This window comes from Zonotrichia leucophrys, chromosome 7 (genome assembly GCF_028769735.1).
Source record: "Zonotrichia leucophrys gambelii isolate GWCS_2022_RI chromosome 7, RI_Zleu_2.0, whole genome shotgun sequence".
Lineage (NCBI taxonomy): Eukaryota > Metazoa > Chordata > Aves > Passeriformes > Passerellidae > Zonotrichia > Zonotrichia leucophrys.
Genome location: NC_088177.1, coordinates 5,200,076 through 5,219,458, shown reverse-complemented (window position 1 = coordinate 5,219,458; position 19,383 = coordinate 5,200,076). Strand labels below are relative to the sequence as shown.

At 35.8% G+C, this 19,383-nt stretch overlaps 1 protein-coding gene across 6 annotated transcripts in view; it reads right to left on the bottom strand.

Annotated features, from left to right (window-relative positions):
* Positions 1-19,383, bottom strand: part of LRP1B (LDL receptor related protein 1B) — a 638,472-nt gene that overhangs the window by 114,350 nt on the left and 504,739 nt on the right. For all 6 annotated transcript variants that reach the window (XM_064718934.1, XM_064718938.1, XM_064718939.1 and 3 more), the window contains exons 42-47: positions 13,533-13,722; positions 11,439-11,643; positions 6,011-6,203; positions 4,745-4,870; positions 2,619-2,747; positions 1,136-1,255 (exon numbers count right to left, since the gene is read on the bottom strand). In XM_064718934.1, the coding sequence (XP_064575004.1) occupies positions 1,136-1,255; positions 2,619-2,747; positions 4,745-4,870; positions 6,011-6,203; positions 11,439-11,643; positions 13,533-13,722 (963 nt within the window). The remainder of the gene's footprint in view (positions 1-1,135; positions 1,256-2,618; positions 2,748-4,744; positions 4,871-6,010; positions 6,204-11,438; positions 11,644-13,532; positions 13,723-19,383) is intronic.

The following is a 19,383-nucleotide window of genomic DNA, read 5'->3' as shown; positions in this document are numbered from 1 at the left end:
CATAACATTAACAAGAGGGACTTCTCTCCCTAAGTGAACTTTTTTAGAAGTGGCAAACTTACTGAAATTTTAGGTTTTGTTTCTTTACATTGCCAGTGGGAAATAAAAGGTTGTGAGGGGAGGAGAAGTGTTCTGAAGGTTTTTTATGATTCTTATTACTCTTTCTTTTAGTCACTGTTAATAAATTTTTCTTCATACCCTTTTAAAGTTTTGAGCCTGCTTTGCCTTTTTCCTAATCCTACCTCACAGCAGGTAGTGAGTGCACTGGTGATTGGCCAGCACTGAACCCACCACACTCACTGGTGTGTTGGCCAGGAAATCTCAAAATTGATGAAATCTCAGATTGGTGAACCAAAACCACCACATGAAATTTCAAACTGAAATCACCGCATCAGCATTTGAGGGAGGAAGAAGCATTTTCAGGATCATCCGTGAATCTCAGATTTATTTCTTGTAAAACCAGCTTGGGGTTCTTGACTATATCTTTTAATTATATTTAGATAAATGATTAAAAATAATTTGGTGCCTTCAAAAAATGTTTGTTGCTATTTAGCTTTTAGCTATAAATCACATGGAATAATATCCCTGTCAAACTTTCTGAATTGTAACTAAGGATTTGTATGGTCTGCTTGTTGGTCTATATGCATTGGCTGTTGCAAAGATATAAATATTCATGTTAAAAGATATAAATCAAAAAACAATTCTGATATGAAGAGGAGAACAATTCTAGTAAGCTTTGCAAAGGATATGGACACTGCCATGGATCTGAGAAGCAGGGAAATGGAGCATTTCCTGCTTCAGAGAAGAAGCACATGCAGAGGGTAAATCACCATCTTTCAATCTGTCCACAGAAAAGTTACTCTCTCATTACTTCACAGAAGATACAGCACCTGTATTTTATATTTTATATATATAAACCATAAAATATTATATGCATAATGCACATGTATATATTATATTTTATAGCCAAAACCGCTCTCCTTCTAGAAGACTGTAGGTGCAAACCAAAATCAGCCTTTGCGTCAATCCCACCATATGATTAAATCACACATTATTTTCCAGATACCCCTATTTGCATAATGAGTATTTACAAAGCAATATTCAGAAATCACCTAGGAAATAAGATGCCATTTACCTCTGCAGTCAAATTCATCAGAGTTGTCACCACAGTCGTTGGCACCATCGCAGACTCTGTCGCTGGGAACGCAGCGGCGGTTGGAGCACGGCTTGAAGCCCTTCCGACAGCCTCTGTTCTCTGCAAAGTTAAATACCAGCTCATGATTGCATTGACACCTCATGAAAACAGCCTCACCCTCCATCCAAACAAACATTCCAGAACAATGTTTTAATTGGTGATGCATTCCAAGTTACAGGAAAAAAACAACTTCAGAAATTGTTCATCCATTATGCAGCATAACTTGGATGGATATAGGGATAAAGAGCAATAAATGAAAGCATGATGAGAAAGAATGACCAAAAAAAGAGAGAAAGGGTGGCCTCATTCCCAGCTTTCATTATCTTGGTACAAAATGCCCATGTACTTTAAATGCATTTGTTTTGACACACTTGTTTGGGAAGAATGTTTGCATGTGGCATCACACAGAATGAACGATACCAAATTAGGCCTAAACTAAAACAGAAATAAATGGAGAATAAAATAACAACAAATATTAGCAGAGAGGTTTCTGGATTTCTAAGCACCAATACCAACAGCATTCTGCTCAAGAACACTATTGAAGAATGTATGAATTTTACATATAATGATATGTTTGAAAATTCAGGAATGATTTACTAAAGACCTAATTATTGCAGAAGTCACAATAATAATGTTCACTGCATTAGGTATTCAAAATAATGAGTCCAGCACTCTCTCCTTTACCAGATTCAGAAAGCAACACCCTGTACATGACCTAGTGCATGAAAGGACCCCAGTTCTTCCTGGTTTTTTCTCCAACATGTAGGAAGATATTTATTACAGTTGATTTAAATGAGGCAAGGTGTTCACTGTCACACTGCAAATTAATAGAATGCCCTTCATAAAATTATGTGGCAAATCCATGGAAAGACAAATTGTTGGTTCTCAGGATCACAGAATCATGGAATGGGTTTGAAGGGACCTTAAAAACCATCTCCTTCCACCCCAGGCCATGGGCAAGGACACCTTCTACCATCCCAGGTTGCTCCAAGCCCTGTCCAACCCAGCCTTGGACACTTCCAGGGATGGGGCAGCCACAGCTACTAAGGGCAACAAACTTGTATTTATAAATCTATTTATAAATTTAATAACTAGCATTTATATATTTTATATTACTGGAAAATAAGCTATCTTTCATCTTTCAAAAAGCAGTTAGTCATGCTTTTCCTTGTTTTTGCTCTAGACAGAAACATGAGAACATCTGAGATGCTTTTTATTAAATATGTCACTTAATACATGAAGTTTGGAAGAAAAAAATATTTTCAGGTAATTTTTCCCATGTCATGTCAAGGTTTTCTTAATGTGTGTTGGCATTTTCTTCCTGGGCATTTGGCTGAGCAATTGGTGTGAATAAGAGGAAGTAAACTAAGGATGTTTAACACCAAAATGACAACAAGAAGATGAAAGATCTGGAAATACTCACCACAGTAGAAAAGTTTCTCATCAGACTTGTCCTTACAGTGAGCAATTCCATCACAAGTCAGCTGATAATCAATGCATTCACCGTTCCCACACTCAAACTCTGAATAGATGTTGCAAGTAGAATTTTTACCTAAAAATAAACCACATTAGCACGTAATTTTTAAAAGCTTTTACAACTAGTGAAAATGAGAAAACATGCTGGCTGCATTTCAATTTTGACCTACATTAATTTTGAAAACCTGAGTACAAAACAGTAAAACACACCATGGCATCAGAACTTAAAAGCTTCTACTAAGAGAACCTGTAAAAGAAAATACATTGAGAAATATCCAAGAAGGAACATGCAGTGAAACAATTCACAAAAACTCACTCTGATAAGAACTTTGGAACTACTGTGCTCAGCTTCCTTCAAATCACCCATGCCTTCCCAACCCCCAGCTTGAATGATAGAGCCGAAACACCAAGGCACAAAACCTGCTGCTTCCATTTTATTTTTTTCTTTTATTCACAAAAGCCTCCCCTTCTCATCGAGTGGATGTTCTATTTATTATTTTAGAAGAGAACCAGGTGCACATTTAAAATTTTTACTCTTTTACTTAAGAGACAAAAACATTTTAGAAATTGGACACAAAAGTTCGGTCACGAACTTCAGGGTAAGTCAAACATCTGCTTTGTGAGTATGGTTCTAACCAAAGTATCAAAGTGAAGAGAAATGAGGAGGATTTAGGACAATTCAAGAAGAAGAACAATGGAGAAATTATATCCAATTGTTATGCTTCTGTCTTGTTTCCATTATAATCACTTCAGCAAAAATTCAGAAAGAACCAATGTCTGTTGCATGCAATAGCCAAGCCAATATAAATTCAAAGCATTTCTTGATTTGATTGAAACATGAAGAAAAAGTGATGTAAACAGATTCTGACTAAGGTGAGATCTGATCTTGAATATGATTTATTTAGTCCTTTACATTTGAAGTATTTTTATCTCTTTTCCAGCCATTTTCTAGCATTGTAAGAACTTATGGAGAATAATTATCAATTACATTTGTAGTTAATCTAGTTCAGCATCTTAGACTACAATCTTTAGAAAAAACTGAAAAGAATAAAAGTATATATAGCATAACCTGCCCTCAGATTGAGTCTAACTGGACACCCTTGTAGAGATTTCTTCAAACTCCATCTTGCAGAAACAAAGAATTTAAAAGCCTTTCAAATGGTTTCTCTGATGACAAGTAAGTAGTGAGAGCAGTCATTACCCATATAATCATCTCTCAGAATTTCACTGAAGCTTTGTCTCAAGACTCTTGACTGGCAGTAAGTTACACAGCCTAATTACACTGTGAAAGGACAGTTAATTCCTTTTCTCAGCTGGAATTGCTAACTTTCAATTTTATTGAGTATCACTTGCAATTCTGTTATGAAGAAAGGAACTTTTGATCTCAAAGCTAAACTGAAGTCTGTCTTGTTTCCATCCCTTTTCTGTGCTACTCTACCCCATCATTTAACGTCCTTTTTTTTCCTGATAGCTGAGATCAACATTTCCTGCAAACACTCTACAGAATAATTTAGAAGATTAAATCTTATTTCATGTCCTAGATGACAATTTAAACATAGTTTTACCTAAGAGTAATTTTAAGAGTTGCGATGCATTGGGAAAATATAAATGCCATATAATTGTAAAATAAATTGTTAGGCATGTGAATTCATCTGCTGAACCTCTCTCTCTTCTACTGCCAATCACTGATGTGACAACATAGAGAGATAGGTGAGAAAGAGCTTTAATTAAGCAACTTCAGTAGCTTATCCCACATAACCCTAGGGAAGGATACATACAGATATTTCTATCTATCTTAGCAGTAACTGTGATAAATACATAAAACTCCTGTAACAGGAAACAGTAACGCACTACCATAATAGGCGTTTAAGGAGAGTAAGAACACTTTTTAATACCCCAAAAGACTTACAGTACAAAAGAGTTAAAAGTCTGGTTTGTGCAGCCAAATCAACTTTTTGGCTATTCAGAAATAGCCAAATAGAAGAAATAAAACGAATGGCTTGGGCCAAGTGTCCTATGAAAGCCAAGTGCCTCACAGCACAGAAAAGCATTGTGTCAGCCACCATTACTTACTCACACATCTGTTATCATCTATCAGGACTCTGTCCCCTCTGCACGAGCAGTTCACTCGTCCATCAGGCGTCAGAAGGCACAAATCATGGCAGCCTCCATTCATTTGTGCACAGGGAGATAACTCACCTGGAAGACAAACGACAAGAGATGAACTCTATTTTATTAAATTTGCTTCAGTGGCCAATGTCTTTGAGGGAGCAAAAGTCACCATATCTCAGATTCATGGGCAATTGATTCAGGTTTTATCAGTCAGATGAAAATGTCAGCATCCCTCAGATGCTGGCATGCTAAAGATAAACAAACACCTGGAAAATAATAATTCTAAAAACCTGCAACATTCAAAACAGCAGAAATTTGACAGGAAAGTATTTAGCTGCTATCCACTGAGCTTCAACACCCATAGCAGAACATTCCAAATAATGCTTATTTACTTGGTGTCCTGGGTTGTAAGATATGTGTGTATTCCATTGCCATCTGTTAGAGGTGGGGCAGTTATCTTCTGTTAATTGGGCAGTTTTCTTTATCTCTTCCACAAACCAATCCTCCCTCTGGGAAAATTTCTTCTGTTAATGGGCCAGGACACTGTTGAGTGCACGGCTGATAAAATATCATTCTATTGGGAGATGCTCCACCCAGGGGGAGGAGCCAAGCATTCCTACCTGGATACAATCTGAGGTTTGGGACACCACAGCAGCCTTTGCCCACTGCATTCCCAGAGGAGCAGCTTTCTCCTCCCCTGCATTCCCAGAGGAGCCCAGGCTCATCTACAGCACTCCTGGAGCTTCAGAGGAAAACTCCCCCCTTGTGCAGGATCCCTGCTGCAGCAGAACCACAGCTGGCACTGCAGGAGGGCTGAGCCCCCATGGGATGGGGCTGTGCCACCACCCTGACACACAGGGGGTCAGGTCCTACTCTGACTCAGTCAGTGGATTTTTGTTTGTTTGTTTGTACTATTGCATTTGTATTTTAATTTTCCTAGTAAAGAACTGTTATTCTTATTCTCATATCTTTGCCTGAGTCCCTTAATTTCAAAATTATAATAATTTAGAGGGAGGGGGTTTACATTTTCCATTTGAAGGAAAGCTCCTGCCTTCCTTGGCAGACCCCTGTCTTTTCAAACCAAGACACTTGGGAAAAGGTTATACCCCATCTTTTAGTGATGAAAGAATTAATGAAACACCATGAAACACTTTTAACTCATCTAAAACTTTGTAAAATCCCTGAAATGAAAGATTTTGGCATTAGGAAACCTGCTTTGTAGCTTACAGCTGTTGGTGTCGTTGGCGACAGCGATGATTCCCATGGGCTGGTGCGGGATGTCGGAGCGCAGAACTTTGGTGTCCCCTCCCGTGTACTTGCTGGAACGCAGGATGGCTCTCCTCACTCCATCTGACCAGAAGATGTACTCATCATACACAGCCAGGCTCAGGAAGGTGCCTGGGCCAGACTTGACAATGACCTAAAATGCAAAAGTGAAAAGGAGAAACAGGAGAGGAAGTGCTGTCACAGAATGAGAGGATTTTAAAGCGCAAACTGCGACTCCCATGATGTTTAGGCAAAACACTTAATACTTTTATACCTGCAGCACCTGGGGAAATGAGATAACAGCACTTAAAATGTGTTAAAAGGATGCCACTGGCATCCAAATTCAGAAAACCAGGCATCTGTTCCTTAATTAAAAAAATCACAGTTTATCTAAATGTGCCTGTAAAAATACCTACTCAACACTTTACCTGCTCAATAGCTCCAACAGAAGAGAGGAGAGGTTCTTTCAGCATGGCTGAAAGTCTAAATTTCAGTCTTTAGGAACCAAAGTGAACTAAAGAGCTTTAGAACTGAAGAGTGCTCACCACATCAGCACAATAGAAATTTGAACACTAGACAATAAATGTTTCAGGTTTCCCAGTTCAGAAAAAAAAATACAATCTCACCAGAGTAATAACTAATTTAAAACCTAGAAGGAACAAATGAACTGAAGGTCACTATATAGTTTGAAAAAAACTATCTATCACTATAAAGTTTGAAAAAAAATCTAGAAACACAATGAATTTTATCTCAATCCAAATCATGGCTCCTGTAAAATATTTGCATATGTTCTTTCTTTCCATATATCAGAATTAAAAATTTCACATTAATAGCTTCCCTTCTGAAGAATATGATGAATTTATATCAGTTTTTTAATTGAAAGTTCCATTTTGGCTGAAGAGAATTACTGCAAGGGGGTTAATGTTTCTCTATTAGACAATGGATATAAATAATACTCTTACTATTTTTGTTTAATTGTATTCTAGGTTTCTCTGTGAAAAAATAGTAAGTTATGTATGTTTATAAATTAGGAACAGTTCTCATCCAGGCTATGTAAAAAAAAAAAAACCTCCTGTGTCTATGTGCAACTTATCATAGGGAAATTGGGATAAAACTAGAAAAATAATATCCTTTAACACATGTACTTAGATCACCATGGTTTTCCATCTGCTTCATGTGCTTTATCCCCTTTCCCAGAGGGAGTGTATAACAGTGATGGGATTTCATGGAAATCTCCATGAATCAGCAATCCTTTGTGCTTGCAAGGGGATGCTGTGTGACAGCTCTTTAAAACATGCTGGGATGAGAACAGAGCAGTAATAGTCAATCGTGTATTTAATTATTAAATAATTCATTGTGGGTGTGTAGTAAGTCTTTCTCTACATATAACAAACGCACCTAATGTAGAGGACATCCAAATTTCATTTTGTGACACAAAAGCCCCTAATTTTGATACTAGAGCTATGCCTTGGAGAATAAGAAGTTGCCCCAATTCTGCAGGATTCAATACCAAGGGATGCTCCAGGTTTGCTCCTACCTGTGCCAGTTCAGGGTATCTCAATAATGTGGTAACATAAATAATTCTAGTCCTGTGCACAGGAGCATTCCTGTCCATGTTTAAATTCACTTATACAGACAGAATGTCAAAATTGCTTACATTAATCAGATAATTATAACAAATTCCGCTTCACTATGCACATCATGTATTTCTGCATATTTTAAAGAGGGTTGGACAGCAAATCATTTTACCCAGTAAAGATTTCTTCCCAGTGATAAATATCCCAAGAGGACAACTTTTCTCTACCCAACATTTTTCCGGAATAAAAAGTATTAAAAGATAAATGGGAATAAATTAATGGTAAAAGATTTTTTCTCTAATTGTGCACATTTCCAGTAAGACACTTCTCATAATACACTCTTAGAAATTTGCAGTATTCATATTCAGACATTTCAGGGGGGAAAAAAAATTAAAAATCATCTATGTTTTTGAAAGATCCCTTATGAAATCCAGCCATGCAGATTATGCAGCCCCATATTCTTTTCTGTGATAGTGTGAAACTGTCCCAGTTGGAAAGATTTTATTGTTAAAATCAAGACTAAAGCATTGCCCTGCTCAACTTTTTGTGCTGGGGAGCACTGTCCTAATTTATCTCAGATTGGAACAATAGAATGCAAATTCACTACAGAACTGATCAGTGCTGTTCAGCCTTGGGAGAGCTGAGATCCAAATACAATGCCACAAAACCAAACATTTTTTCACTATGCTCATTGTATTTCATTTCCTGGAGTCTCTGTATTATGTCACAGCCCTATCCAAGGGCATTGATTTTATTCATGCAACCAAAATAAAGACTTCACATTTCTATCAGCTTTTGTCCACCTTTACATCTCATTAAAATTTATATAGTAACACTGAAAGTTGTGACAATTTTTTATTTCTATTTTTTAAATCTAAATTTATACTTAAACTTGCAACAACCCAAGTACAATTTTAAAACTTTAAGGAATCATGAAAAGACATCTCTACCATCCCTTCCATGTGCAAGAGTGGAAGTCAGACATATCCAAGAGTACATTCCATGTTTTAATTCTAAATTATACCAAACTTCAGTTACAGGAGATATTTCAAGCTTTAAGTAATATATGAAAAATTTTCTCTGCTTTCTCTGTTTTTTTCATAAATGCACAGCCAAACCTAAAGCTTGCACTTCTGCTGTATACTGAAGAAGATATCTGATAAAATCTAATTGAATGAAACAGAAGTTGGAATACCAACTGTGAAATTTCTTGAATTGCATTAATACAGGAATTCAACAGAATAAAAACAAACATCCTAGAAAATGAAAGTTACAATTACTGGCAGATTGCAATTACATGAAGGTTATAATTACCAGAAATATCTCTAAACCCATATTGATTTTAACAATCACACCTATAGGTCTTCAAAATTATAACTGAGAACAAAACATTCCTCCTGGATGTTTAAAAAAATAACTGTTTACAGGAAGTTAATGATGCTTCTAGTTTTTCACACATAAAATGTTACAAAATATTTCACACTGAAGAAGAAAAGCAAAAATAAATCAAAGTAGCTCATAATTTATTAGAAAAATAAGCCTAAGACTTGAAATTAGCTTTATTTGCTGAAGGCTCTGTTTCTGTGTTTATTAAAAAAATGTTGTATTTAAGGCACCAAGCAACCAAAACCAGGTGTAGCCATAATATTAAATCCAAGTAAGGGCAGGAGAAAAAAACAGAAGAAAATGGAAAAGAATAATAATAATAAAAATTGCCATTTTTTTAAAACCAGAAGATTTGACAGGACAGAACAAAAAATGTTAAAAACCCAATCCCCAAAAAACTTTATATCTTTAAAGTAATAAGAAGGAACAATAGGGACAAAAAAATCTTCCAAACCTGAAAGAGCATTCCTGAAACCAAATACTGGTATTAAAATATCAGCCCAACACAAAAATCAATAAACCCTTACAATCCACTTTAAAGAGTTAGTTCAATATTGCTAAATGATTTTCTATTATTCATTGCACTAGATTATTGTGGTGAGCAGAATGAAGGAAGAAGCTGCTATCTGGAAGGAAATTCATTACATTGCCATTAGCCTTTCATGTTCTACTACCCAATTTCTACCCTTGTTAACCTAACTGAAACCAGAGAGCAATGAAGCAGAGCTACTGGGGAAAAGGCTAATCTGTCTAAACAATTTTTGACAGGTGGTTGAGGACTGAAACACCCCAAAGAATCTGAGATCACCAGAAGAGCAGAGCAATCATTACTTGCACTGATGTCACAGAAATCAGGGATCTCATCCAGCCGGACAGCACATGAGCAAAGTAAAACCACTGCCCTGGAAATATTATTTTTCACCAGGTTAATAATAGAGTCAACAGGCTGGGTTCTGGCATTGCTTGTGTCAGTAAAAATGAAGTAAAAATGATCTACAGGGTTATCAGCCACTCTGCTGAAGTGCTGCTAGAGGCTGAGCAGCCTGCTGGGCTTTTCCTTCTGCCATAAACAATGCCATCTAAGCAATGCAGGAAGAGTGAGAACCCAGATCAGTGATTTGCCAACAGAATCAGCTGATTATCCCACAACAGGTATTGGTGTAACACACCAGAGCTCCCAAAAACCCTTCAGAAGAGCGTGCTGGACTCAGATCATTGTGTCCAGGAGTTTTTTTTTTCTACTGCAATGGAGAAGAAGAGGTAAATAGTCAAAAAGCCAAACAAAGAGGCAAGGTACTCAGAAAAATTGGAAGTTTAAATGTTCAGTTGCTGAGAAAACTCAATGATCCTTTTTTTCTTGCTGCTGCAAAGTGAAAGCCAATGACCTGATTAAAAATATATTTCAGTATGGTTTCTGTAACTAAGTGGCATCATGTCCTACTTCATGTCTGTGATGCCTATTTTGTTATACCCTATGCAAAGATGAAGTTAAACTATTTAATCACAACCTACTATTTACCTTGTTCTTAACTAATTACCTTGCACTTCTGTTTTGTGTTAGTAAGTACATAGTCAGAGACTGAAAGCTTCAGAATCCACTTGGTTGGTTTGCCAAGTTTTTGATACAGTTATTGCACCTGAAAGCATCAGTGAGCTGTGGTCAATATTATAGAAGGAAAACAAAAAGGAAAAGCGCATGCTTATCCACGCTGATTGTACTTCAGTTCTGCTCTTACAAGCTTGGCTCTCCTATTTTATGCTGAAAAAAAAAAAGTCTAAAAATAGCATGGGGCACCACTGGATAAGATTCCAAAAAGCCATGTAGTTTTCATTTAAGATGAAAAAAAAATATTTCAAAGTTCACATATTGCATATGAAGCACTTTTTAAAAGTTAATTGTTATCAAAGTGAGATGATGCACACTCTTGCAAAGCTGGATATTGAATACAAGCCAGAACATGCCCTTCATTCATTATATCCTGAACTTTGGAGGGTACAAAGTTCCTGAAATGAAGATTTCATGAAATACAAAAAATGTAGTGCTAAAGATGTAACAAAACCACAAGCACAGATCAGCTGCCTTCAGCACTGTCCTAGTAAAAGGTCTGCTTGAGCTGAAACTAAAAGTGTTCAAGGACAAAAATATATTATGATGAAAGACTAATGGAGAGCAGTTCAATATCTGAAAACGTATAGTTAGAAAATATTAGAAATAAGATTTGAGTAACACTCAAGCATTACACAAGAGAAATTCTGAGCAAACAAAGCATTATTTGCATTTCAATAGAGTTAAAAGTCTAATATACAACTAATACAAGGAGAAAATTAGGCAATTATTAATCCTTCTGTAACAGTTTCACTTTGAAGATGGTAATGAAAGCAAACAAACATACAATGGGTATGCACAGAATTTTTGTTTTACTTACATATCTTTGTGATCCATCGTATTCACACCTCTCAATTTTCCCCAAGCTGCCATCTGAAAAGTAAAGTTTCTCTGCCCTGTGATCAATGGTGAGTCCATTTGGTGTCAGAATATCAGTGCTAATGATAACCTGGGCATTTTTGCCTGAGAGGGTGGATCTCATGATGCTCGGGAGCTGCTCATTCCAGTTAGTCCAAAACATTAAGCTGTATTAAAATCAAAATAACAAACAAAACCATAAGATACATTTTATAATTTAATTCTCTACAAAATGAACAACAGAGAAAAAAAATGCCTTCATAAACAACTCTGAATGGCAGCTATAAATAATTGTGGTAATCCATAATGAATGAGAAAATGCAACAGCCTATAAATAAATTATATATATATAAATTATAGCAGTTTTGTAGTTCATTAATTTGCATAGGAGTACAATTCTTTTCTCTTACAGATCTGTTCAATCCTGATCTTGTCTCTGTAGTAATTTACCATTAGAGAGAGATACAAGCTGTGTAATGATATAAACTTAATTCAGTTAATGTGTATATTAGTAATATTTAACAGTGAAATTAATCTGCAGTTTCTCCCATGTTACAGCTCTAATATAGATCCAAGGACTGGTGTGCAGAGAGTTGATAATGGGAAGAAAAGGACCTTAATGTGCTCTACAGGAGGCTCAGTCAGCCCCTTGTTGCTGTTAACAATGACAGAAAATGTTGTGGACCAGGCTGCTGATGGAATTTAATCCATGGGCTGACAGAACCTGCCCCTCCTCTCATTGCAATCTCCATCAGAGCTTTGGGGTTTATTGGTGGTACCTTGGTAATTGTATTTTATAGCATAGCATAAACTCTTTACTTGCATTGACAGGACATTAGGTCACACATGGAAACATGCTCCACTATTCATGCAACTTTGTACATTCAGCTAACACATGTTAAAAATAGAATTTAATATGGCAGAAATGTTCCCCAGCTTCCCCAAAAGACAGAGACAGTTATAAGAAGCAGAAAAAGCAGGTTGCCCTTCTCCTAGAATCAACAGAGAAAAATTAATGTGTCTCAAATGTGTAAGGCATTGAAGTAAAAATAAAAATCCTCTCACTAACACAGTATTTTTGAGAGTGGCAGGAAGGAACTGAGTTAGACATTTTTGCAGGATTTTTTCCATTGTTTCACACTTTTACACAACTCTCATTTCTGTGATTAACACATCGACCTCTATGTTGCACACAAGAAACTCAGACTTCTTTTTGGAAGTGCTTAAATTAATTTTGGAAATTTTTTTTAAAACTTAAGCAGTAAGAATGACGATGCCTTGCGAAGGCTGACCTAGAAGAGAGGCTAGATGGAGTTAAAGAATAAAGTAGGAATTTATTAAAAGGCTTCCATGGATCCACCTTGGGCAGCACAAGAGCCCAGCCAGGGCTGCACCCAAGATGAACCAAAATGGTCACAAAATGCACAGCTGGTCATGAGGTCTCTCAGTTTTGGAAGTTTGGTCCATTTGCATACTGGAGTTATTTTTCCAATTCCAGCTTTAGCTTATGAAGTCCCATCCTGCTTGTTTTTTTCTCTTCAGCCCACGTTGTTCATGCTCTTGGGTCTGAGATTTGAATAATTTGTCCTTGGACCCCAGCTAGAGAAGGAATTGTTTTGTCTCCCTACTCTGTGAAGAGAGCTCACTGTCCCCTAATATGAAACTCACAAGTACACACTATAATAGCACAGAGTCTGAAAAATATAAAAGCTAAAACCTGAGACATCTATGACACATCTGAGAAAATGACCACTCAATAATTTGTGTTTAGCTCACTCTTAAGAAAAGCAGCTTGAATTTCTTTTACATTCCATGAAAATGCAATGATTATTTGATCTGAAGCATAACAACATATAAAATATTGAATCTTCTGCAACTTCTTTATAAGAGCAAGACAACAAAAGATATCAACAATAAAACATGTCAACATTTGCCTCCTAAGCGGAGAAATCTAACCAACCTCCGTAGGGTCCAGCAACATTGGCTGGCTGAAAGAAAGAAGTGTTGCTTGACCCCAGGCAAGAATTAGGATTTGCAGGAGTGATGTAACACCTACTTTTGGCATTCATCCAGGGCCAGCACGTGGGGATGGTCGTCCTCAGCCATGGTGATGACGGCCTCGCGGTTGAAGGCCCCGCGGCGCCGCTGGTCCACGCTGTGCCTGGTGATGGAGGACGTGGTGGAGCTGGTCCAGTACAGGGTGTCCCAAGCTCTGTGGTAAGCCAGGCCCTCCACTGACCCAACATCTGCAAGACACCGTGACAGACAGGGCAAATCAAACTCCTGCCAATGGGTTGGTTTTGTTTGTCCTCAGAGGTGATCCTGGCAGACTCACAGGGTTCAGTTATTTTAGCTTGTTAATATTTTTATAATTTCTTCTGTTTATTTCCATTGTAACCAAAATCTTATCATTTTCATAAATTTAAATTAAAACACAGAGGGCAAGACCACTGTCAATAACACTTTACTATATTTATCAATTCTAACAAGCATTAAACTGGTATTACCACTATAGCGTCCCCAGATAACACATTAGAAATAACAAACATTTATTCCAGACAAGAATTATTTTGTCTCATCTTCAAATATCATTTAAACCAGGTCTTGGCATTTTTTCAACAGTTACTTGTATTATTTAGCGCCATCTCTCAATGTATTTTGTAGCACTGACATGTTACACTAATAGGGATCAAAGCACCCTGTTGTTAACAACTGTATTGGCTTTTGCTAAACACCTGAAAATTACTGAAAAAATACAAGCTCTGAAGGTCTCAACATCAATATATAATTTTAATAAGCCATGACACCACACTCATTCATTCAACACAAAAAACTGTGAGCTAGAAAAAAAAAGGATATTAATAAGCAGCTAAAACATATATTTAATGCCCTAAAAAGACAAATTGTACTTAATCCCAATATATAAAAGTGACAGACTGTGAGAAATAGGAATAATTATTTTCTACCACTATTCGTGAATTACTACAGAAATATGTGTGTTGATAACTTCACTTATTATTTTGCTAGAAATAAATATTTTTAGACCAGAAGGTCCATGTAGTTTATTAATGAGCTACAGAAGGCAAAAATCTAGAAATATCATTAGGATTATAATATGTTGGCTATTACAATTTACATTCAACTTGTTGAAAAATGTAATTTTTACTATGTAATTCATATATACAGAACAAAAAGTCCCAACTTTTTGGCTTTTTGGTTGATCACTGTGAAAGAGCAAACACTGAATCAAAATTTTGAGGCACATAAATCAAAACTATGAGGCCAATAATGATGTATCAGTTTTTTATATTTTTCTTGTTAATGCATTTGGCCATCTTCTGATGTCACATTTTGTGAAATACCAGTGGAGAAGTAACAATGACTTGTATTCAAGAAGAAACAACAGAAAAAATAAATGAGATGACATTCCTTAAAGGGAGATGAATATGTGCAAAAAATAGTTTGCCTACTTATGAAACAGAATTTATGAAACAAAGCCCAAGTACCTTCATCTCATCTACAAGTAACTCAAAACATTGAAATATAGTGAAGGTTTTAGAAATCACTAACTGAAATACAAAGATAATCAGTGCTCTCAAATATCATAACAGAGATTTCCCTTAAATTTATACACTGAATACAAATTCAAAACTACATACAATTCCCCAAACTAAAACAAATATTCTTAGATATATGATTTAACTACTAGGTTTTCCTGTGTAGAATCACAACTTGGTCTCAAAGGTCCTCATGGGTCCCTTCAAACTCAGATATTCTGTGATTCTATTAAAAAATCATTTTCCTGGTGTAACTTCTTGAATTTCTATCAATTCTAGATTTTTTTCCTGTCTGAATCTGTCAATACATTTGAGAGCAAACTGATTACAGAACATAGTCCAGAACTTTTCCATAGCAGACAAAAATAAATGATGTTCTTCCTGTCACAGCAAGATGTGATCAACTCAAACACAACTACAGGGACGAAAGTGCTCTTCAATACCAGATTTGTTGTTTTATGAGTAATTTCTGCACTAAAGAGGGAAACTCAATTTTCCCAGGGGTTTCAGAAAGCAGTTTCCCCTTCTTACATCATACTGCAGTTCCATGTTTAGGCCTGTGAATGGTGACAGAAGAACGTTTCTTTTCAAGTTACTATTTATAAAATGGTAATTTCTAAATTTTTAGACAACAGCTACATGGGAGGTTATGCCATGTATGGAGACAAGCAAACATTTAGCACACAGATGAAAAATGTGTTAATAAATTATCTAAAATATACAGTTTTGCAAAAAAATCTTTGCCGTACAAATTGTTTCATACATAATTGAAGTAGAAAAACTCAGAGTAAAACAATATGCTGTTCAGAAAAAAAAAATAAAAAGGAACCAGAGGAATTCAATTGCTACAAGACAAGAAAAAAAAGAATTAAAAAGAAAACTAACTGCTACAAACACACACCAAGTACATTTTCCTAACTCCACCAAAAGCATTCATTCTGAAGGATTTACACCAGGCACACTCTTTTATTTGCTAATAAATATTTAGTTTTATCATGTTCCCTACTTATGGAATTGACAACCAATATAGAAGTGACTCATTTAATAGCTTTAGAAAACTATAAATAAGGTGGTTTTAAAGTCAAGGTCAATGATTTAGAGAGTGATACAACTTTTAGATAAATTCTTACAAAGGATAAAACAATTTATATGTTTCTAGATTAAATTTGTTTGGTTTTTGGTTTTTTGGGGGTTTTTGTTTGTGTTTTTGTTTTCTTGTTTTTTTGTTTAGTTGCTGATGACTCTCCAAATTCCTGTAGATCTTTTTATCAGTGATAAAACAGTGACCAAGGACAGATTTATCCTAGAAAAGGTTCTCTTGACTTTAGGCTGTTCCTTAAAACATTTCAGCAACTTTATATTTCTAAAGACAGGACACTAGATAAGATTGATGAGCAGTGTTATATCATTACTGATTTGCATAGATATAATTTATATTTACTTATTTCATACCCCTTTAAAGAATCTTCTAGAGCACTTTTTCCTTAAATTTAATTTATCATTACATACTCAGTTACTAGAAAATACATCAGAAATATGTACTCATCCTCTCTGGTGCTACAGTTGGGGGATTTAGTCCCAGGGTTGAAAATTAGCAATTTGTTTACTCTAAGCTTCATATTTCTGCAGCATCATGTAATATTCTGAATTGGTAAAGCATAAAGAAACTGGAAATGAAAAGAATCCCATTTGTTTCGCTGACATATTGAATTAAAACACTGATGGCATTAGATGCCTACAGCACTGATTAAATTTATTCTAGCCATGAAGCAACAGTTTATGATTTTCACATGAATAGCATACTTAAATGAAAAGAACATTAATACAATATGATATTAATATACAAATACTCACATTATTCACCTGCCACTGACGTTGTGAATTAAATCAGTAATGGGGTGTATAACTGATTAAATATCTACACAAGAGAATGCAACAGCCTATGATTTACAAAGGCAATGCCAGAGTGATCACATCATTACGTTGCCAAATGCTATCTATCACTTTTACTGAAGTTAACGAAGATAGATTGCATCCCACAGATGAGATGCAGCCTATAAATATTGCCATGCTGATCTTCAGCTGACTTTCTCGGGGAACAGACAAGCAACAAATCAATAACTGAAGAACTCAGAATACTCTCACTTATTAATGCAACGAGAAAATCAAAATATTAAAGGGCAAAGTTTAAATTTTCCAATAATAGTTGAGTTTGGTTTTATATATATATATATATACACACACACACAAGTTCTCCATTTACTAGATTTTTACCTCTTATGTTTTGTTATGAAACCATCTAGAAAGTTTACAGTCAGAACTTTTCCAGTTGCACCACTGCAATTACCTTGTTCCTTTAATTTCCTACTTCAACCAACTCCTTTTCTTTAACAATGATGTAAAGCAAGAACAACTGTCAACACCATCATATTTTTTAACACTGAAAAGCCATCAAAGTAATAAAATTGAGCATGAACAGCACTTTGCTATCAGAACACTGGCCACGGCTTTCACGATCAGTATTTATTCTCCGGCTCAGTTCTGCAATTTCCCTTTCAGGATTCAGCCTGTGGATGGTTCCAGCAGGCTGGGCACAGGAGGGGGCCGTGGTTTCTGTCACTCTCTTTGTGTAGGATTCTGGTGACAGGTAACAGGTGGTCACTGTTTGATCTGGGCTGAAAGCAAAGCCTCACGAGCACCTGAAGCAAAGTGTTTATTTTCACATCTCTCACTGACTGCACAACCAGAACTTCACACAATTCCCACCCTCACCTTGCTCCTCGAGTACCAAAAAGCCTTTCGCCAAACAATAGTTCTAAGACAGAACTAAGTTTATTATAAACTGCAATAACCAATTATGACATCATTCTATTTAGCCTGAGAATATAATTTAGTTTTGGAGCAGATGTAAAATCTGCTAAAATTATACTAAAAATGAGCAAATATCTGTACCACTTTTCTCTGTTTTGAAAAAATAAACCCATGCTATAAGCTATCCCACACAGAATATTTTTAAATGCAGTAAGACAGCATTAACAAAGGCTTTGGATTCTTCAAAGTAACAAGTAGCTTAAGTTAGACGCTACAAACATCTCCATGGATGCAACCTTGCTACTCAAACTTCCTGAGACAATATTGGAAAGAATGTACATTTGTTGGGAATGATATGAAGAAATATAAGACCATTCTAAAAGCAGAAAAATCCCTCATTCTTTTTGTTGTTTTTTGTTTAGTTAGTTACTTTATTTTTTGTGGAAAGTGTAATACTGAAATATCATATCTAGCACAACATTTGGTGCCTGCCAAAAGCATCAACAGCTTTTTGACAAAATCTATACCTACCTCCAATTATTTCTTCCCAGACAATGGATAAAGTCCTTCCACAAATGTTCCTTGATTATTTACCAAGGAAAATCACAAGAGAGATGCAAACCTGCAGTACTCTGTGCTTCATTATCTGAGATATAACTTACTCCTTTAATAAATTAAGAGATTGTCTTAGGGTCAGCAGGAATAATGCAGCAAAGGACTACAAAAACTGAAGAAAATGCAGAGAATTCAACAATTTAGGCAGCCAATGGTATTTTTTATAACTGGAACCCTCCAAGGATGTTTCAACGAATCATTACTAGTTAACAAGTGTTATGATAGAATAACTTCAATGTAGTTAAACATATCCATATAAAAGAAGTTTTACAAGCAGAAAGAGATCTGGAATGGAAAACTAACACATAAAGATGGAAGTGTTTTACTAGATTATTAAAAATCTCAACCATTATCATGGAAGAAATGTTTTCCTAATTACAGGAGCTCGCATTATCTTTTTATGCATTACATGTGCAGTCTAGAAAACCCAAAACTCTTCACCCTTACCACCTTCAGAGCAATATCACAACAATCCTAATAAGCTTTCTAATAAATGTGTATAATCATACACTTTTATTGCTGCTGTTGAAAAAGAGCTATTTGAGGCATTAATGACAGAAAAGCCTAGTAAAGCCCCATGATCTAATAATACTTGCTAGATCACATTACCCTTTAGAAAAAGCCCAATTAAATTAAAGGGATGGTCTTCTGCAGCTTTTTCCTGAATATTCACCAAACAAAGTTTTACATTTTATGCAACTAATTGACATCTGCTGATGGAAAAAAAAGAGCAAATAAGTACATCAATATAAATTTAAGGGCAATCTTTAGAGTTGAATAAGTCACAAACCTTGTTTATTCCTCATGAACAATCTCAAGTGCAATAGGCAGGAACACCTTTAAATGCAACAGGCAGGAACACCTTTTCTCAGTAATGAGGTTGGGAATGCTCAGGACATCCCAAACTAAAAGATCAGTATGAGC